Source organism: Gobius niger (genome assembly GCF_951799975.1).
Source record: "Gobius niger genome assembly, chromosome: 8".
NCBI classification, from domain to species: domain Eukaryota; kingdom Metazoa; phylum Chordata; class Actinopteri; order Gobiiformes; family Gobiidae; genus Gobius; species Gobius niger.
In genome coordinates, this window is record NC_136859.1 from 26,080,092 (window position 1) to 26,101,181 (window position 21,090).

At 39.6% G+C, this 21,090-nt stretch overlaps 3 protein-coding genes across 3 annotated transcripts; all 3 read left to right on the plus strand.

Annotated features, from left to right (window-relative positions):
- Positions 1-1,629: 1,629 nt before the first annotated feature.
- On the plus strand, positions 1,630-3,611 carry apoa2 (apolipoprotein A-II). The gene is made up of 5 exons (XM_079560757.1): positions 1,630-1,702; positions 2,426-2,512; positions 2,647-2,691; positions 3,129-3,330; positions 3,426-3,611. The coding sequence occupies exons 1-5, from the start codon at positions 1,645-1,647 to the stop codon at positions 3,583-3,585; spliced, it is 552 nt and encodes a 183-aa protein (XP_079416883.1). The 5' UTR covers positions 1,630-1,644; the 3' UTR covers positions 3,586-3,611.
- A 3,232-nt stretch (positions 3,612-6,843) lies between these two features.
- On the plus strand, positions 6,844-8,071 carry apoc2 (apolipoprotein C-II). Its single transcript, XM_079561991.1, has 4 exons — positions 6,844-6,941; positions 7,323-7,385; positions 7,476-7,632; positions 7,800-8,071. The coding sequence occupies exons 2-4, from the start codon at positions 7,337-7,339 to the stop codon at positions 7,891-7,893; spliced, it is 300 nt and encodes a 99-aa protein (XP_079418117.1). The 5' UTR covers positions 6,844-6,941; positions 7,323-7,336; the 3' UTR covers positions 7,894-8,071.
- Positions 8,072-8,746: 675 nt separating this feature from the next.
- On the plus strand, positions 8,747-14,587 carry LOC306966059 (trypsinogen-like protein 3; the record flags this gene model as incomplete). Its single annotated transcript, XM_079560693.1, has 5 exons — positions 8,747-8,789; positions 9,727-9,871; positions 11,716-11,960; positions 13,780-13,916; positions 14,369-14,587. The coding sequence occupies 5 exons, from the start codon at positions 8,747-8,749 to the stop codon at positions 14,573-14,575; spliced, it is 777 nt and encodes a 258-aa protein (XP_079416819.1). The 3' UTR covers positions 14,576-14,587.
- Between the last annotated feature and the right edge of the window lie 6,503 nt (positions 14,588-21,090).

Sequence of the window (21,090 nt, forward strand, 5' to 3'; positions counted from 1 at the left end):
CAAAACCTTGATTGGAAGTCGTACGATGGGGACAAATGTACACTGTGTGATCTAATACAAATAAAACAGCTTGATAACACTCGTTTCATTCAACCTGTGTGTGCCCATTGAACAGCAACTCAAAAGGTAAAATTACATTTGGTCACTGCTTTGCACATATTTGTTGTAACTTTGTGAACCCATTGCTCTCTGTTTCTCTGAAGTCTGTGAATATGTAACTTTACTGTCTATACTGTAATTGTGCCATATTGTGAAGATAATTGTTACTTTTTTCCCAATAGATGGATACGAAAGGCCTTGTTCTTGGTCTCATCCTTTTGATTCAAGGTATATTGGCATTTGATCAAATAATAATGTGTACTATATCCCATTGCTGTGGTTTGAAGAATAATAGTCTGGAAACAGAGTGCAGGGATTTGTAGGTGGTCACCACATGGATTATAATATTACTGGCCACACCACCTTGGCTCTGCCCGAACCCCACAGACCTCGGTGGATTGGGTAGCTAAGCACGGTGGGCGGTGCGGTGGCGAATCAGTTAGCGCTTGTGCCTCACAGCAAGAAGGTCCTGGGTTCGATTCCCACCTGGATGAGGCCTTTATGTGTGGAGTTCTCCTTGTGTCTGCGTAGGTTTCCTCCAGGTACTCCAGTCTCCCCTACCACTAAAAATATGTACAATAGGTTCCCATCCGGGGCCAGGACTCCCCTGAAAAAGAGATTCTTAAGTGCGTGAGTGAGGGAGGGGCCGATGGTGCAGACTGGTTGCCTCGCTTCCATCAGTCTACCCCAGGGCAGCTGTGGCTACAAAAGTAGCTTAACACCACCGAGTATCTATGGAGTGAATGAATAATGCACGGAATTGTAAAGGGACTTTGAGCGTTTGGAAAAGCACTATATCAGACTAATGCATTTATTATTATTATTATTATTATTATTATTATTATTATTATTATTATTATTATTATTATTATTATTATTATTATTATTATTATTATTATTATTATTATTATTATTATTATGAAGTCTGAAAATAATTATGACCCAATTAAATGCATCAACTTATAAAAAGCATATCAAGTTAAGTCAGTATACTACCTAAATGACTGAAAGAGTAAATTGATCTGAATTAGGTGGTTTTAATGGTATGACAAGAAATATATAAAAACAAACAACAACAGAATTTGTTCTGTTGAGGTGAAAGTGAGCCAAGGCCCTTAACCCAGTTACACAGCACTGAGCAAACAGGGCGCTTTATCAACCTTTACACTACTTAGGAAACTAGTAAATCATTTTGGTTGATTATTTAGCAGTTTGGCTTCAAATCCTACAGGTATTGAATTCATGTGTGAAGGTGTATAATGAAATAATCCTCTCTGTCCATATCGACAGCATGTGATCCACTTGTCGCTGACAGCACAGACACTGATCCTCCAGGCCTGATGGAGAGGCTGGCTGAGAGAGCCCGGTGAGACCAGTTTAAAAACGTTACAATTAGACTCTTGCAACATTGCACACTTGCAGCTTACTCTGTTGCCATACCAGGATGGCCAAGGAGAAGGTCCAGCAAGTTGGAGACACCGTTGTGGGCTTTGCTGGTGCTTACTATGAAGATCACCTCGAGCCAGTGGCTACAAGCTACTATGAATGGACCTCAAGCTGGAGAAACTCGACGTTGACTCTGTGGAACACAATGCAGGCCAAAGTGAGCAGCTACATGCCTTTCGGAGCATCTCAAAAGTGAACAGAGAAGCATGTTGTTGCTGTATTATCTTTTGTCAAGAAGCTATTAAAAGCATACAACACACAAAAAATTCAAAAGAAGAAACACAATATATGTTCCTGTGGTGCTTCGACAATATTGTGAGAATGTGAACTATTTGGTGTTGAATAAAGTAAACTGGGGAAAATCACTACACTTTCTGTTGTTTGTTGGCTAAACCTGTCTTTTTTCAAATCCTTTATAACTATCAATTGAAATTGTCCATAAATCACTGCACGATGTGAACAAAAAGCATTGTCGGATCATTGATACAGCAGATATGTGGATCAATGAGGTCAGAGGTTAGGTCGGAGTCCGCCTCTGCATGTTTGTCTAGACGGCACACTGACTCGGTAAAGCTCTGGACTCTCCAAAGCATTCATTATAATAATTACTAATAGCAACTGGTTATAAAATGAAACGGCGGGAGGTCAGTGTAGCAGGAATGTGCACAATCAAGAGCGATTTTCTGCAAGTATGACTCCGATGACATAATCCAAGGACACCGACATTATTAGCCCAAGAGGCGAGGAAGTATTGGCGTTGCATAAGCCCTTCTTCCACATACGGAATTTCAAAGTGAATATCATGTACATTGGACTTTGTTTGGCCGAGCGCGCGTGTGTGTAGGTGTGTGTATGCTCATCAGATGACGTTTGTTTGCAGTGCCCCCCTATATCATCCAGTCCAGATGTGAGCTGCGCGTTACAGACAACTCACTTTCAGAGCGGACTGTCACCAGAGCAGCAGCAGGTAAGACTTCACACATCCACTTGCACTCTCCTTTTCAATAGCGACATCTTTGTTTTACAGATGCGTTTGTCCTTTTGCTTTCTTTTAGATTCCAAACAACAGATAAACTAAAAAAAAAAAACTTTTTGTTGCAGACATGAATGCCAAATTCGTCTTCGCGGTCCTCATCGCAATGCAGGGTAAGCTGACCTCATGGTTCTAATCTGTTTTATTTCTATTCACTAAACTAATGCACAGTTAAACAACAACGTGCAAACAAACTAAAACTAGTGATTGCAACCATTTGAAGCTGATTACATACTAATTCTTCAAGGTTTAGAACAAATTCCAAACTGCTAAAAGTCATTTCAACAAGTATTTTGGGAGCAAATGACTTATGGCTATATAGGAGTGGCTGAGGATTTGATTATGCATGATCAAAAATGGGGCAAAGAGTAAATTTCATGCAGTTTTGACAAGAAGTGGCAAGTAAGTTTTATCTGAAGTAGATTATTATGTTATGATTAAATCCTGCTTCTATTGCAAAGAAATAACATGAAAAAAAAAAAAAAAAAAGTGCATCTCATCCATGATCTGCACCTCAATAAAACCTCTGTCCATATTTTGTTTTTCTCAGTGTCCATGGCCCTGTGCGAATTGCCTGCCCCTGATCCAGATGTAGTGCAGAAATATGATGATATGAAGGCTACATTCAAGAGAAGGCTCGAGAACCTGTTCGGCAAGCTGAAGCTCGCCGCAGCTGACAACCCTAACACGCAGGCCGCCCAGGACGCGATCGCTAACAACGAAAAAGTCGGCACAGCCAAAGAGATCATTAAGTAAGTACAAAAAAAAAAAAAAAAAAGTCCAATCAAATGATATAAGGAAGTGGAGTGTTTCAAACTGAGTAACACAATGTCCATGTGCTTTGCAGCGCTATTGCAGAGGAAGTGGCCCCTGTGGTGGACAAAGCCAGAACCGGCATGCTGAGTGTCTACAGTCAGTACCTGCGCCCTCACATCGGCGAGCAGCTCCAACAGGGCATCACCAAAATCAAGAGTGTGCTGGACCAAGTCATGCCGGCAGACAAGTAGAGCTAGTGCACCACCTGTAACCCGCCTGTAGAAGAGAATATAGATCCTAGAAACTGTGCAGCTTGGCTTCACACAAAAGTGTCATCATGGCTGTCATCTAGCAACATTCATTAGCAAAGGAGGCCACAACTATGTCAGAGCCATGCGCGTAAGCTGTGCATGTTCGGCGTCCCGCGTTTGATACACTAACAAACTCTGTGAGTGACTGTTGTATGTGTGTGAGTGTGTTCAATAAAATGAACTATACTGTGCAATGCTGTCTGATGAAATAAACACAACTTGTCACCGAGCTACAGAGGCCTGGTTGTCAGTAAAAAAAAAAAAAGAAAAAAAAAAAAAGGCTACTTTAAGTCCAGAGGCAGGTCGCACTCACCTACATTTACTTAGGCACGTTTAACAGTTTATAGTAACTGTACTACCTGGTGTAGTTTTATCACACAGTACTTTTATACTTCTACTTGAGCAATATTGTTTTGAAGTAACGGTACTTGAGTAATTAAAAAAACAAAAAAGATTACCGTTTCTGTAAGATATTCATGAACCATAATTTGTACAAACTTCAAACATGTTTTCAATGATTTGATCTTCGGACATGTCACATGTTCATGGTCATTGATGTTTTGTCAATGACGTCAACACTTTTGAAATAATACTGCAGAAGTAAAAAGAAATCACCACAAATAAATGCTTATGCAACAGCAAAAAAGTACCACTTGAAATACTGCTTGAATACTCAGTAACACACCAAAGTAACGGCACTCTTGAATGGATTAATATTTGTAAAAGTCCACAAACCTTCCATAGGATATTACTGCTAAATATGGCTCTGTGGCATTTCTGATACAAAACTACAACATCTGTGGAATGGGTATGAACTAAGAAAAAAGGGGAAAAAATAAGTATGAACTAAGACAGAGTATGTTGTTTTAAATGAAGTTGAGCAACGCTTTAAATTCAAGCTGCGAAATCCGACTATGGGGGCAACAGTGTCATCTAGTGGGTGGTATAGGAAATTGAAATAAAGTTGTCAGTGGAGCAATATAATCCTCGCTTTTGAAGCACAGACAGCATCACAAGTTGGAAACTGCCTGTGACTCTAAATAATTTCACATTAAATGAAGTGGTAGTCATCAGCTGCTGCCAAAATACTATGGGTTCCTGTTAACTTCCACTACTGTACCCGACCACATGTATATGCATGTTCTATTCATTGATTTAAAGGGACAATGCATTTACAAAAAGAAGACATAATTGTGCTTAAAATGCAGGATTCCAGCCCAATCCTCTGCCGGGCCACTCACTCAACCAAACCACAAACATTCACCATTCAATAAGAACATACACGTAATCACTGGGGGACATTGTGCCCATGTGCAAAACACTGCACAAAGTGGATAAGCAGCATTGTGATCTACGTATTATTTATTTATCCATTTACTCGCATTGAATTGGGGCTTTAAAACTGTAATAAAGGAAGTTTCAAGTGGTAAATTTGGTGCAGCGAGCCCACAAATATCGATGTGCTATTTTCCAGCTGGACTCGCTATTTGGCATCAGTCTCGATAAATGACCCTCACAATGTGGCAATTACTAGTGTGCGCAGTCAAACACACTCCCACGCATACACCCACTTGCTGTATGCACAGGCACATTCTCTGAACTCTCTGTGGTGGAAGAGCTGTCCAACTGTGCAATGTGCAGCTCGTATTTGAAGTTCATAGAAAACGCTCTTAATCAGGACTTCCCCAGAATGATGACATCGCCTTTGGTTGTTATTGCAAGATATTATTGTTATTTTTATTTTGTACTGTATAGAGGTCTGTGTATAATGTGCATTAATGTATTTGCCCTTTTTTGTTTTTTGCTTTGTACTTTTTTCAGTATTTATCAATTTTATTTTGGGAGGGAATAGAGGGAGATCACATGGTAAATATTTTGAGTTTGTGCATACTGGCATTTATGTGAAATAAAAAGAAGAGAGGAAAAAAAGCTCTGATTCAGTTGATTTGGGTCATTACCTTAAAAACATCACTTCAGTCACAAAACTTTGTAGACAGAATGTGGATTTGGGAGAAAACTAAGTATCTTAATCTTAACTGGAACTCTTAGAGGCTTGTAATGAGTGATGAAAACTACTACTTTAATCAAAATATAATCGCTCCAAACCATTAACCCTCACTTAACCCACCTCATTTGGTTTTGCTCCTGATTCATCAGAACATCGCAAGGATCAGGTGTGGAGATGTTCAGGGCCAGGGGGCATTGAGATTTGTTCTGTTTGGTAAAGCGTCATCAGTCCTCATGAAGGTTGAGAACCTCCGGTAAGGTCTAGGCATCAGGCATAGGTCCCAAAGCGACACCAGAACCACTGGTTTACACAACTAAAATATGTGCTAAGCATCACATTTCTTTGTTCTCTTTAAGCCAATGGTGTACAACACATGGCAAGTTTGGTAAGTTGGTAAGTTTCGAAGGGTTGAGGGTTGCATGAATTCATGCATCTGCAATAAATCTCTGATACACAAACATAAAACATGTTGCTAACCTATATCTCTCCTAACCCCACTTGGCCTGATGACGTGTTCAGCACACTCTAGACTCGGGCGGCCTGTCCCACTGGGACTTAGGACTATTGTAATGATATGTACATGTAGCAGCAAAGTTATGCAAGAGACAACATTCTCCAGATGGAGACGGGACAAACAAGAGAAAGCAACTCTAAACTACAGAATATACTGTATAAAGTCTCTGGGTAAATACGTTGTGTCTCTACAGTGAGTTTGTGTGGAAACTGGTTTTCTTGGTGTGCATAACATTGTTTGTTTCATTGTTAAAAGTTAATAACAATAAATAGGCGAGGCAGGTTTGCAGAACATTACAATATAAAAGTATTTGTGTTCACTGTGATGGCCAAGGCGAGTCACAAAGTGTAATCCTACATTTAAATGGACAAGTAATATGGAAATCATAAGACGCATGAGCCACACAATCGAAATGAGTGGATAAATTATCCACACTGTTTATACATACTGCAAAAAACCTTTGGGAACAGTTTAAAACTACAAACTGGAGTCAAATACATTTTTAGTCAACTAGTACCTCTACTAAAAGCACATATCAAATACAAACAATGGTGAGGCTGTGTCTTTCAGTTACATTTGTGTTTCCCAGAATAACATTTATGCTTTGGTCAAGATACACATTCAGTCTGAGAATCACAAAGTGGACAACAGAGCGGGATTATCTGCAGCCATTGCACTTTGGCTCCGGAGGACACAAGGCAACACGTCTGTGCTCCTATAAAAACCTGCCCTGCTAACGGCGGCTCTTAGTCTGTTTCTGCTGCTGAGGACACTGTGAGTATAAACACCTTGGGCAAGACTGATTTTTCTGTTTTTCTTAAGGCCTTGAAATCATTATTTCAAGATTAAAACAGAAGTGCACCACTGCATATGTGCTAATGCGATATTTATGTAATACTGTCATAATAATCCGTGCGAAAGAGAAATAATGTACATTGTTTATTATAGCCAAATCAATTTTGGCTGAAAAACATGGAGTTTGTTATGTCACAGATGAAGAACATTTGTTGTCGAGGACTTAACACAATTACTTAAATCATTGGTTCAACTGTATTATGATGTTGGTGATGGTTAACGGGTTTAAGTCTCAAATGTGAGCACATATCTCCCCCCAGTGGAGAGATCCTGGAATGACAGTGTGTTTTCTTTTCACAGAACTGCCCACAAACATGAACAAGCTCCTGGTTATCACTGTGCTCGCTGCCCTGCTGGCAATCAGTGAGTAACACACAGATCAATCAATACTGTTTTTCTGACCCCAGTGCCCTCTGACCCCGCTGACCTATTATCGTTGTCGTCGCGGTGCAGATGTGGAGGGCTTCCGTGTGTCCCGGCAGGTGGATGAGGAGCAGGGCACCCTTACCAAGATGACCAGTGCCGTCAGGTCTTATTATGACAGCGCGGTCAACACGGCAAGCGGCTACTTGGAAAGCATCAAGGGCCTCAAGCTGGAGGAGAAGGCACAGTAAGGGGCACTTTGCAATCTTACCGACTATCACTTTAAACGTCATATGTATATTGCACATTTGCATACATTTGTCGCATTCTACATCTATGGCAGGGCTGGGTCTGTTGACGAATATTCCCATGCCTCAAATATCTTATTGCTGTCATTGACTTTGTCGCCAACAGGAATTTTTATGAAGACAGCACCAAAGTCATGGGCACATACGCTGGAATCGTGCAGGATCAGATTTACCACATCGTCTACCCAAACAGCCAGTAATAACCAGCGTATCTAATGTCAAACCTTGGACTAACTACTGACATCTCTGAACATACCGCGCAACTCCCAAGCGTCATCATCTTCCGCTCTGGGCCTAATGGACGACACAATATTCTAAAGTATTTAACAAAATCCTAACAACCAGCAGCTTACTGTGAGAAATTGACTCGGCAAACACCTGGACAGAAAGAAAACATCCATCCATCTATCTATCTATCTATCTATCTATCTATCTATCTATCTATCTATCTATCTATCTATCTATCTATCTATCTATCTATCTATCTATCTATCTATCTATCTATCTATCTATCTATCTATCTAGAAAAGCCCAAATAACAGCCTGACACCGGTGTTTCTGTCACGACGTGCCACTGAATAAATTGTTTGTTATATCTTCAATAAAATATTTATACCACACTATGATTCAAGCTTGTTTAATTCAATAGTGGCAAACCTTTCATCTCCGGGAACAATGGGGTGGATCTTCAGTGGGCTCGGCCCCCAGTGGAATAGCAGTGTCTGCTGTAATTAATAATGGATAAAAAGAAACAACATGTAAATCAGAAAAAACAACAGAGATTAATACACAAGTGAGTGAGTGAATGATAAACAAGTAAGGGAATGTAGATTGTTTGGCAGATTCAGACGAGCAACATTGCAAGAGGCTTTCTGTTATGATTAATGCATGAAACAGTCTACAACAAGTGGTCAGCACTAAAGACAAATGCCACAACAACAGAAACAGGAAATATTACAATTCGATTACTTTGAAGTACTGAACTGTTTAATTACTTTGTAACTGCAAGTCTGAACAACTGTAACTCACTCAATTTACGCAACACGCGCACGCATGCGTAATTGGCACTTGGCAGTGCATGTGCTCATCGGAATCGGTAACAAAATCATGTCAAGGCTAAATGCAGCCTATTATTAACTAGTATCATTTGCCTACACGAGATACAATGAGATTTATCGCGTGCCGATCAAGAAAATGTTAATTATTAACTATTATTAATACGTATTCTATCAGCCATGATGACCTTTAGGTGAAACTCGGAAAAGTAGAATATCGTTAAAAAGTTCATTTATTTGTGTAATTCAACTTAAATTGTGAGGTGAATAACAGAAATGAATGCACTTCTTAACGGAGCACTTTGGAAACATTTTGTTGTTTAAATGTGCTATATAAATAAAGTGGATTGGATATTCACATTTTCCGAGTTTCACCTGTAAACGTGGGTTATCCATTTATTCCCGGATTAGCTACTTGTATTTCTTTTTCTCAAACGCTAAACTCAAACATTTAGGAAAAACACATGTTTATTAGTTGCTGTAGACAATCATTAGCTATTGTTACCTTACGGGAAACATGGTCAGAAATTCCCCACGATGGTTTTATGTGAAGGTGTGGAAATGTCCTCTGATAAAGCTATCCCAAAGATTACACCTGAGCGGGAAATGTTACAGGTGTGCGATAAACAACCTCTCTCACAGCCATCAACTTCAGATCGGTATAAATTACAACACAGCAGAGCACCGACCATCACTGGCGCCACACTGACTCTAAGATGAGATTTCTCTGCATTCTGGCAGTTTTGGGGCTTGTTGCAGGTATGAACTTATTTACTCTTCTACCTAATATGCGGCAGGCCTGCATCAAGTATAACTCTACTATCTAGTATCTAGAGCTAACTATTACATCACAAATCTGGACAATTATATTTTTTCTGGACATATTGATATCAGGTGATGAAATGTCATGTTTATTTTGAAAACATATAGAAATGATAGAAACATAGACTCTGATATTTCTTTCTCGATGTCCCACAGGCTTTGGGTCCCTGGAGGAAAGCAAGGTTTGCGAGCCTCACTCCAGGCCGTGGCAGGTGCGCTTACACGGGGGCGGGTCTCAGAGCTGCAGTGGGGTCCTCATCGACAAGTGGTGGATCATCACAGCCTTCGCATGTTTTCCTCAGTGAGTGTGGACACACTGAGTTTTACCCTTGATGTAAAGTCAGATGGTCAAAACACGTAAACATGTCCTGTTTCTGATGTTTCTAAAATGTACAGTAACAGTTTTAAACAGTGAGATGTCTGTGTAGGCTCTCAGTCGTGCAGGAGTTGATCTTCTGTACTCTGTAGTTGAAGTCTAGGACGTCCTACACTTCAACTACACAAGAGTTTATAATAAAAGCTTATTCATGTGATCATATGGTCCAATAGTGCAGTTTATACAACAATACAACTAATAACGAAAATACAGAAACAATTTAAGAACTTTTTGAAAACCTTTACTTTGATGGAAAACTTCTGGACAACTGAGCATCTCAGCCACTGACTAGAAATGAACTCTGATGCTGCAATATTAGTCAAAAGTATATTCTGTACTGTGTAAAACAGGGGTGTCCAAAGTGCGGCCCGCGGGCCAAATGTGGCCCTCAGACCAATTTTTGGTGGCCCTCGGGCTTCTTGCTGAATCGGTTCACATTATCAGAGATGGTCCTTTTTATTTAATATGTAATAATTCTACACAATTCTAACCTAACAACTAACATTTTATTGTGAGACAGAGCTGGCATGAAGGTTTTAAGCATGAATAAAGGCATGAGGCACAATTTAAACCTCTGCTAGTGGAAGGTTGGCCCCATGGCCCTTTACCCCGTGTACGCTCCAATATGTGGCCCCCCATGAAAAAGGTTTGGACACCCCTGGTGTAAAATGTTAGAAAGCTGAGTAAAAAAAAAAGCTTGACTTACAATTTGATTACATTTTTTCTCTTTAATTAAAACAATGTCACCGCTCACTGGAAATACATTTTAAGCATATTGTATATATTTATTGTTTTTATTTAAAGTGCGTTAACAAACTTACAACAGTATAACAGAGTCGTCAGCTGTTTCTCTTCTCTTGTTGCTGCAGTGTTCTTTAACAAGGCTGTTTAGTAGCTTAAGTGTCTAGAGATCTGTCAGTAACATCCGACTCTTGTATTCTCGCACATATGGGACTCAGACGGTCACGCACAGATGTATTACTTCCCATTATTACGCTCAAGCTGTTTTATGTCATCACTGTATAACAGACACTTGATAGCAGCACTGACAGAAAAGCTGCAGATGCGTTGCCATATAATTGACAGAAATAATTTACACTGAGTTTCATGTTCTGTCTAAATGCTTGCCCAGTTTGCTGTTTTGAACCGACCCACATTTACTACATGATATCAGGCAGCCGCACACATTTGGTAAAATGAAAAAAAAAACATCCAAGTAAGGTTGCGCTCATGCTACAAAATTCAATGGCCCTACAATCTCCGAAAGACACAGAAACAGAAGGAACACAAACTCCAGCAGCACTTGACCTAATCATTATTTGTTGTGGATTAGAACATGATGTGAACACGACATGTGTAGAGCAGAATGTCCCACCTAGTTGCGTAACCCATGTCACAAAACAGTGGTCAGTATACTTCCCTCTGGAGTTATTACTGAATCATAATGATCTCTTAAGCCATTGTGCATTATTAACACCCTGCTGCTAAACTAATAAAGAAATAACAAACCTTTCAAAAAGTGCAGCTCAAACTACAATTAAGCAACATCATTACACGCCACAGAGACACAGACACAGCATGTTACTACTAATAATTGCAGGCTTTGTGAATTGCTCATTTAAACCATTCAAGCTGTCATTTAGTTTATATTGCAATTGCTAAACGATTCCACACTGTCATTCCACATTGCAAGTTTTTCCAGCATTGAAACTATGTATTATCTACTCTCAAACTTATCCCTGGCACTTTTTGATCCGCAGATCCTACAGCACCACCGCCTCTCTGGGTGAGCATGACCTGAAGGCGGATGAGGGCACAGAGCAGCACATCACCGTGGCTGAGGTGATCCCCCATAGCCCGTACCGCTCGGCCCTTCACAGCCTCACCATGGTGCGCTTGTCCCGCCCCGCCGAACTCACCCAGTACGTCCGCCCCCTTCCCCTGCCCGGCAAGTGCCCCCAGCCCGGGGACACCTGCTCCGTCAGCGGCTGGGGCTCCACTACACCAAATCAGAGTAAGTGGATTTAAATGGTGGCTTTAGCAGCTCATTAGCCTGTCACTACACAGCAAGTTAGTTTAATGATAGTGCAATAAGCTGGTGGTGTTAATCCACTGCTAATGTAGTGCCCGTCCCTGAGGTCGGAAATTTCACTTTTGCGCGGTGAGGCGGAGCACACACCGAGTGGAATTTGACTGAGGTCGGTCTGTCCTGGTTTAGTTCTGGTTTAGTGATGGGATTAAGGGCTCTTAAATGGAAGTGAGCCCTCTTTAGTGCATCAGCGCTGTGGCTTGGTTCAAGAGACTAGATGCAAGTTGGTCATATTTAATGCTCACTACTGCCATCTCAGGTCTTATGCGTAACTGCAGCTTCTATATTAAGCTCATGCATGACGGCACTTAGGACCTGAAGTAGCACCTTTTTGAGTGACAGTGCAGGATTTTAGAGGCAGTTGTGGTGAATAGGTCTTGGCTCATTCTACACATTAGGACATATATGAAAACACTTAGTTTTAAATTTTTTAAACAAGTATGTTCATCCCCCTACATGTTCCAGCCATGTCCTCATGTGTAGAATGAACTCAGACCAGTCTTACTTTGGGTCCTAAGTGCCCTTATGCATGAGCTTAAAGGGGCTGGATGCAAGTTCGCCATTTTATACTCACTACTGCCACCTCAGGCCACATGTGTAACTGCACCTTCTATATTAAGCTCGTGCATGACGGCAATTCGGGCCGAAGTGACACATTTTTGAGTGACCGTACAGGATTTTAGAGGCAGTTGTGGTGAACAGGTCTGAGCTCATTCTGCACATTAGGACATGGCTGGAACATGTAGGGGGAGGAAAATACATAATTTTAACATTTTTTAACTCTGTATAGTCCCTTTAATATAGAAGCTGCAGTTACGCATAAGACCTGAGGTGGCAGTAGTGAGTATAACATGACTTACTTGCATCTAGACCCTTTAAGTGACATAGTGCTGCTGTTTTTTATATCAATTATATATATATATATATATATATATATATATATATATATAGTTATAGATGAGCTAAAAGAGAATGTTTTGCTACAACATAAATGCTCAACAACATAGTTAAACTGTTTACTAAAGTGCTTTTTTTTAACAAGTCATGATCATAGGGGCTACTGAATACAAAACAAGAAAGTTCAATTAAAAGTAAAAGTTGTAAAAGTTGCTTTGTTGTAATTGAAACTTTACTACAACCACGTATTCTTTTTCATAATCAAATGTAATAAAATAAAATAAAATAAACGCGATGTTATGCAAAAATCAATCAACATCTTTGGCCGTGTGCAGAAAAGAATGGGATCCTTCTTGAAATGTCGGCTGTCAAAGTTTCTTGTCGATTTTGTGGACTCTACATAAAATGCGCCCAAAAAGTAAATCACTATTATCAGGCCCTCTTTTCTCTCTCTGATAGTAGTTAATTCTCTTGTCAATAAGAAACGGTTTGAAAGTAAAATCGCTCTTTTGCATATTTGTGGCCAAAGGGAGACATTTGACACTAAACACTGTTTCCCAGCGATGATTAATATTCTGGACGACTCCACTGTAACAAGCCAGAGTCTTTTTATACTGATGGCAGCTTAAAGTGGCATGCTTTCATCTGAGATTTTTTTTTTTTTTTGTAATTGCCTCTCAAACTCTCCACCAGTGACTAATTAAACGTGACAAAAATGGTATTTACTAAAGTTTCTGATATCCTGACTCAGTGTGTGCTTTAACATGTGGATGTGTAAAAGGCGTATTTATTATAGGCTTATAACTAAATGTTCCATATGCTATAATGTGTACTTTTTTGTCCCCAGATGAGTTTCCTGGGCTGTTGAAGTGCCTCAAGGTCCCTATAGTGGACAGGCAGTTTTGTGAGAGCACGTTCCCTGAGTACATCTACTGGAGCCAGGGAATGGTCTGTGCTGGTCGTGCAAACACTGACAACTGCCTGGTAAGTTACATGCTTTTCCCACTATATTTTGTTAAACCGTATTCAATAGAGCCGACGCATAGAGCAGGTTTGTGTAATGTTGCCCCAAATCTTATCAGCCTCAAGGAGACAAGTCAAAATATCAAAGGTTGAAATGAGTGACGTGTCAATATTTCCAAACGGCTAAAAGGCATTTCCAAATCAATAAAACACAGTAATCAATTTATTGCTATTGTGAAATTCTACTGCAAGATGAAAGTCCACATTAGACCACGGGATTGAACTGAGTTGCGTGGTATGATGTGCCATCCATCACACCATTTGTCACATTTTACTGTCTAATTCAAATCATGCCTCACCAATCTGCAATGAATCCAGACTTGTTTCTCTTTTCGTATGACTCCTGCTATTGTTTGTCAGCATTGTGCACAGCATGGTCTCAGTTCACAAATGTTCCGCCCTCCTCCTCGCAGAGAGACGGCGGGGCAGTGCTGGAGTGCAATGGGCAGGTCCAGGGAGTGCAATGGTTTGATCACGGCTGCAGTGACCCCTCCCACCCCTCTGTGTACACCAAACTGTGCCTGTACAACCGCTGGATCAACGACGTCATGGACCGCTTTAGCCCCTCTTACACCACATCTGCACCGAGCACAGCCACCCAGACGACGTCCAATGAATAATGAGTGGGGCCACAAGGGGACTTTTTAATGAAAGAATTGCATTAAATGTATAACAGCCTTTGTTTTGACATGTAAACCAATTAAATAAAAGCTTTTGTATTTCATTCAGCCGTTGCTTCGTAATGAATATGAACACTCCAAACACCAAAAGCTCAGTCGCCCTCATAACATATTCATAGTTGATTTCAAGTCTTGATTAATTATTGTATTTTGATTATGAAACTCCTTTGATAGTTCCACACATGCGAGGACTGAATGCTTACTGCAGGATCAGTGTTCATGCAAACAAAACAACAAAGTGAAATGGACCAAAAAAAAAGTCTGCGACGCCTTTTGATGAGTACAGACACTTTGTTAAACAGGATAATGCAAATCCAATCCTCAAAACATGTGAAACAAACAAAAAAGAATAACCAATGCCACGCTTTCAAATACTAAATGTTATATTTATTTGATTCTATTGAGACCTTTATGTAGTGATTCCAGTCATTTTCTCTCTGCACAAGTCTTTCCACAGCTGGGCACTAACAGAAGCTATTTAGCCCCGATCACTTTATTATAATTTCACACTCTTTGACAGTGAAGGAGAGCAGCCTGGATATGTGCATTACTTAATCATGATAAACACTCCTCCTGATTAGAAACTGCAGAGAGTTGGAAGTGTAACAGAGGAAATGCCATCAGGGGAAATCAGCAAATGACAACATGTGTCTACTCTTAAAACATTTTGATTTTGATATTTCCCCTCGTCTTCTCTACATTTTGCTTTTAGGTGAAATAATAAAAATAAATAGTGATAATGTGTATGTGTAATAATGCACGTCAGAGCCTTTTAATGTGTGTAGGCCATTACTGTCGATATTAGAAGTGTAGGCTATGCTTTTAATTATTATGACCCCATGAACTTGAACAGGTGTGACAACTCTTTCTTAAAAATAGCACATTCAGCAGCATTCAGGCAATGTTAATTTCGTCGACTAAAATATTTAGTCTTAATTTTAGTCAATTGGACTAAAACTAAATTAAAAGTTTTTCATGAGACTAAAACTATGACTAAAATGTCCAGATATTTTAGTCGACTAAAATAAGACTAAATAAAAATGAAAAGGAGAGACTAAAATCATCCAAACTTCTATTAACCGTCTGAAAGAGCCTCATATCATGCAAATTCACTGTCAAAGGATCAGCTCTGAGCTTTGTTCATGTGGAGCAGCTCCATGAAGCAGAGGAACAAGATTAAATATGATTATAATGAATATTATCAATGTAAAGTCGACTAAATTCGTCTTAAATTTAGTCGACTAAATTTACTTGCAATTTTAGTCGACTAAAACTAGACTAAAATTAAAGATTTTTTTTTGACTAAAACTAGACTAAAAGCGAATTACATTTTCGTCAAAAGACTAAGACTAAAACTAAATTAAAATATGTTGTCAAAATTAACACTGCATTCAGGCAACAAAAGTGCCACACGCTATCTTGAAATCCTCAGAGCTGCAATCACATAGAGCACCCCTAGATGGCGACAATGCACACGCAAAGATAAGAACAGTAGAAATTCCAGACTCAAGAGGAGACGAACGAAGCGCGCTCTCCGCAAGTTTGAACACGAACCTGACCTTTGGCCTTCGGCTCTGCGCCGGTGAACACTCAAGAATGTAAAACCGTAAACACGAGGACACAATGAGAACAAAGACATAGCGAATGAAAGGCATTGCTCGGATATGTCGCAGAGTATTGATGTATAGATGTATATGTGGTTGAGTGACAGCTGTGTCTATAATCACAGACGCAGAGGGAGGCACAGGGTACCCCCCCACCATCTGCCCAACCCAACTTTCTGTAGCTTCATTCAGTCCTCCCACCTCGAGTCGCCACGTCTCCAAAGAAAACTGACTCAAAACACTGATGTTTATTACAGTAAGCTAAAAAATAATAATTAGAAGTTATAACAGAGATAGACGTTTTAAACTTAAAACTTCACTAGACGTACAAAATCATGTTAAATTGATAGTGTTTACAGTGTCCAAAACTGCATTTTCACAATCACCACTATGACAGGAGCTATTGCCGTACATTACTGTTAATAATGCATTGGATTCATATAGAAAACTAAAACAGCTCATCCACCCAAAGCAGCTTGGGTCTGACTGAGAAAAAAGCAAGGCCAAACTCGCAACATCCTGCCAATCCATGACATTTACCATGGAACCTACACACTTTCATAAAACAATGTATTTAGACTTAAAGTTTAATCAAAAATACAATAAAATCAATAAGTGAAAGTATTGAATGCCAGTGGGGCGTTAGTATTGTACATTCTGAAACACTGTCTTATAAACTCAGACAGAGCTGCAGACATAAAACTGAAATTACTATTTAAAAAAACAAGTCTCCTCATCGCACTTTCCAAACAGCCCATCCGCTAATCTGTCTGTGTAAATTTGAAATGCAAATTGACTTTTCATTTCCTTTTCAAATAAGGTAAATGGATCTGTTCAATAAGGTCAAAGTGCAGGTTCACATTTCCGTCTCTGCAAATGAAAATCTTCAGCTCACAAAAAAAGGTTTGTTTGTTTACTTTGTTAATACAATTATCAAGGTTCTTGCAAAAAAATGTAATCAGTGTTTTTGGTCCCATTTGTCTCAACAATATTCTGCAGTATTGTTGGAAATATTGGGCTACACTGGGTAACAAACCTCAATGAATAGGTGTGTTGCCCAGGGGTGTGTCATACGAGTCACTGTTTTCACTGCAGCTCTACACTGCCCAAGCCCACTACACTGATTCCAGGAAACACTTCTCATACAACACTAGTAGTTCTTAATATCTCACAAATGGTTATGGTGTAAGGGAGAATGCTCTTGCAAACAATAAGATTTCTGCAGGTCAGACTCATCCTTCACGGCTCCCACTCAGGATTTAATGGAGCTAAATAATCAGGAGTGGTAAAGATAAGACGGCCTTGGTGCTCTAAAACTTTTATGCACTGGAATAAATCTTGACTCCCCCTAAACCGCTCCTGTCTGCATTCCTTATTGCAATACAATCATGCGGAAGACTGGGCTAGTTATCTATAACACTGTTTCTGTTGGTTTTAGCTCTTCTCTGGCCATTTTTTCCCCCAACGTTCACGCTTCCTTCTGTCCTGTCTCCTATTTAGCACAATATCTGCACAATAAATCCGAAATCTGTCTCCATTTTGTTTGTCACATCACTGCCTCAAAATGGAATCAAAGTGAAGAGTGTGTTTGTCTAACAGTAAATCCTACAAAGATTATGAATTACCGTGTCTTGGTTTAGAGAAAACTCCACACAGACCAGTGGTTTTCAACTGAGTCGAACGGTGTGTCAAGGACGCTTGCTAAAAATGACTTTTGATAAAAAAGTTTTGATACTTTTTATAGCCATGATCCATAGTGTATTGACATATCTTTAAAACTGCAACTAACCCAGCTGAAAAAGTAGAAATGAAGATAAAATAACTGTAAATAAAATGATATGTTGCCTTTGAATTGTTTCACCGCATTCCAAATTATTATGCAAATTGTATTTATGTGTCATAAAGTTTAGATGTTTTTGTTTTTATTTATTTTATTTGTCCTTTATTTAACCAGGAAAGTCCCACTGAGATCAATAATGCCTTTTTCCTGGCCCCAGAGGCGAACCTATTGTACATGTTAATAGTGGTAGGGGAAACCGGAGTACCCGGAGGGAACCTACGCCAACACGGGTAGAACATTCAAACTCCACACAGAAAGGCCCCATCTAGGTGAGAATCGAACCTGGGACCTTCTTGTTATGAGGCATGAGCGCTAACCACTGGTACCACCGTGCCGCCCACTTACACTGATGGATGGTATTATGTCTCAGGGCTCATTGAATCACTGAAATCAATCTCAAACACCTGTGATAATTAGTCAGGTAAACCCAAACCACCATTTTCAAGCAATAAGGGAAAGAAAAAGGATCTCTCTGCTGCATCGTTGAATGCCTTGGACTAGGTATGAAAACCTTTGATATTTCATGAAAGATTAAGCGTAATCATCGTACTGTTAAGAGATTTAAGAGGCTGATTCAGAGCACACACAGGTTTGTGCAGATAAAGGCACAATGAGGACGGTTTCTGCCAGACAAACACATCAGATTAAGAGAACAGCCAACAGGTATTTGAAGCTAGTGGTGATCTGGAGTCTCCCGAACATCAAGGTGTAAGACCCTCCAGAGGCTTGTAGTTATACCATCTATCTCCCCTAAACTGTTAATTGATTGCTGATGTGGAGAAACGGCTGCAGTGGCCCAGAAATATAGTCCTGTTTGGGTCAAGAATCACGGGGAGGGAGCTGGTTGGCCCCTTTAGGGCTATTCTGACATCCTGCAAAGTAATCCAAGTAGAAGCTCTCCAAAAAGTCACAAGTTCAATGAATGCAAGAATTTTTAAGCTGATATCAAATAAGGGTCCTGTGTTAAAATGTAACTTGACCTGTTAAGATGTTTTTGATTGAAATGTCTTAATTTCAGCAAATATGACCTCCTAATGCTGCAAATTCAACAAAAAACCTTTTCAGTTCTTTACAACCTATAAAATGTATTGAAACTATGAGTTGTATCATAATTTGGAACAGCGTGTAATGTTGATCTAAAGCTGTATTGAATGCAATTATAGAATTGTGGTTTTTCAGTCAGACAAACTGCAGTGCAGCTGTAAAAATCAAACAAGAGACCTATAATATACTTAGGTTGTTGTGTAAAGTGCATTGGAATAATATTGTATAATGACTTTAGACTCCCCAACAGAAGTTTAAGAGTGTGCTGGAGGAGTATTATGTTTTCAGAATTTAAAACAGGCAGGTGAATTTAAATAAGGTATGCACAATATACACCCAATGTTTTTTTTTTTAATGCGCGACAGTTCATATGCACAGTACAGTAAGTGCACTCATTATGCTAAACCTCACGGATATATTCCTATGCATAATAACACAACCAACAGAAACAAAAACAATTACCACTTAACTTGAAGAAAAAGAAAACGTAATGAGTTAATAAAAAGATGCATGAAACAGTCTGCCAAACAAAGGGAAATTGTTTAACTAATTGAAGAACAGAAATCAAGCAAACATTAAATTGAAAAACGAACAAACAAACAAAACAGAACGAATGGATAAACATAACTTTTAATTGGAAATCTTGATCTAATGAAGCAAACAAACTAGGGGGGAAAAGCATCTGCCAAAATTGGCAGTCAGTCCTTTACCATCATGCAGTCCATTGATTCTAACAATGAGCAAAGCAAAACAAGAATAAAAGGATGCTCAAAATGTGTATCTTGAAAGCAAGTTTCAAATTGTGTTCCTTGAAAGTTGAAATTGAGGATGGGTCAAGTCCTCTGGATTTGACCCATCCTTTATCCAGATATTGAGCCAGTTTGGTTCAGAACTACAGCTGAAGGACCAACCTATGGTGTGTGTTTTTGCTGGTTTATTAGGTTGAGGTTAGAGGCATAAGTAAAAGGTTAAGGGGTCAGTTACATGGTCTGAAGCACTGTACATTTTATAAATGCATTTTTATTGGTGATTTGAGTTTCTATAGATTGTCAAATGAGGTTGTATCACAATCAACATTTGAAGAAAGATTTTGATGATAAGGTCACACACTGTAAAATCATGCAAGATATTCCAAAAACAATATAGTAAAAAGATCTCCGATTTGTGCTCTCTGATAATGCACTATAATATCAAAAATGGACCTCCCTCCATCCCCCAACACACACACACACACGCACACACACGCACACGCACACGCACACGCACACGCACGCACGCACGCACACACGCACACGCACGCCCACGCACACGCACACGCACACACGCACACGCGCGCACGCACGCACGCACGCACGCACATACATGTAGGATACAATCATTTCACTCCCTCCTAGAAAACCAAGTACATTTGCAGTAATGGGCTCTCAAAAGTGGGGCCCCAGCAACAAAGAAGTAACCCCCACAGGGAGTCCATTTGCCTTCCCATTACACTCATAGCAGACTTTTATATACACACCGGAGAGTAATGCTGTTGCCATGGAAACGCATGCCTCACCCCTTTCTCTTACACGTGCTTACATTCATTTTTCTTTATATGGATTAGCTGACCAGTTTTCTTTTAATTGGAGAAAAAAAAGCGGTCATGTTTACTAAATAGCATATTGATCTGTGGTAACAATGAGTATGTTTTTTTTTTGAAAAGCAAACACAGTTCATGAATAACAGATTGACAACATTAATATTGAAAGTTTGTTCCATCACCAAGCATTCAACAATCTGGGAAAAAAGTAGGCAATCGGGGCTAGAAAATAAGGGAGGAATTTATTCAGAAATGTCTGATTCTAAATCCACCGATTCATTTTGTTCAGTGTCATGTCAATATGACCTGGTCAGGACACTTGGCTGAAAAGATAACTAAGAAATAAGGTTAGAATAAATCATAACAAGGTCAAGATCTGGCACTGGAA

Bases quoted from the DNA above. Each gene is read 5' to 3' on its own strand.
- apoa2 (XM_079560757.1), top strand. From the start codon at position 1,645: ATGGACCTCAAGCTGGAGAAACTCGACGTTGACTCTGTGGAACACAAT. The intron at 2,513-2,646 runs GTAAGACTTCAC...TTTTTGTTGCAG, and splicing joins TGTCACCAGAGCAGCAGCAG to ACATGAATGCCAAATTCGTC. The intron at 2,692-3,128 runs GTAAGCTGACCT...TGTTTTTCTCAG, and splicing joins GGTCCTCATCGCAATGCAGG to TGTCCATGGCCCTGTGCGAA.
- apoc2 (XM_079561991.1), top strand. From the start codon at position 7,337: ATGAACAAGCTCCTGGTTATCACTGTGCTCGCTGCCCTGCTGGCAATC. The intron at 7,386-7,475 runs GTGAGTAACACA...GTCGCGGTGCAG, and splicing joins CGCTGCCCTGCTGGCAATCA to ATGTGGAGGGCTTCCGTGTG. The intron at 7,633-7,799 runs GTAAGGGGCACT...TGTCGCCAACAG, and splicing joins AAGCTGGAGGAGAAGGCACA to GAATTTTTATGAAGACAGCA.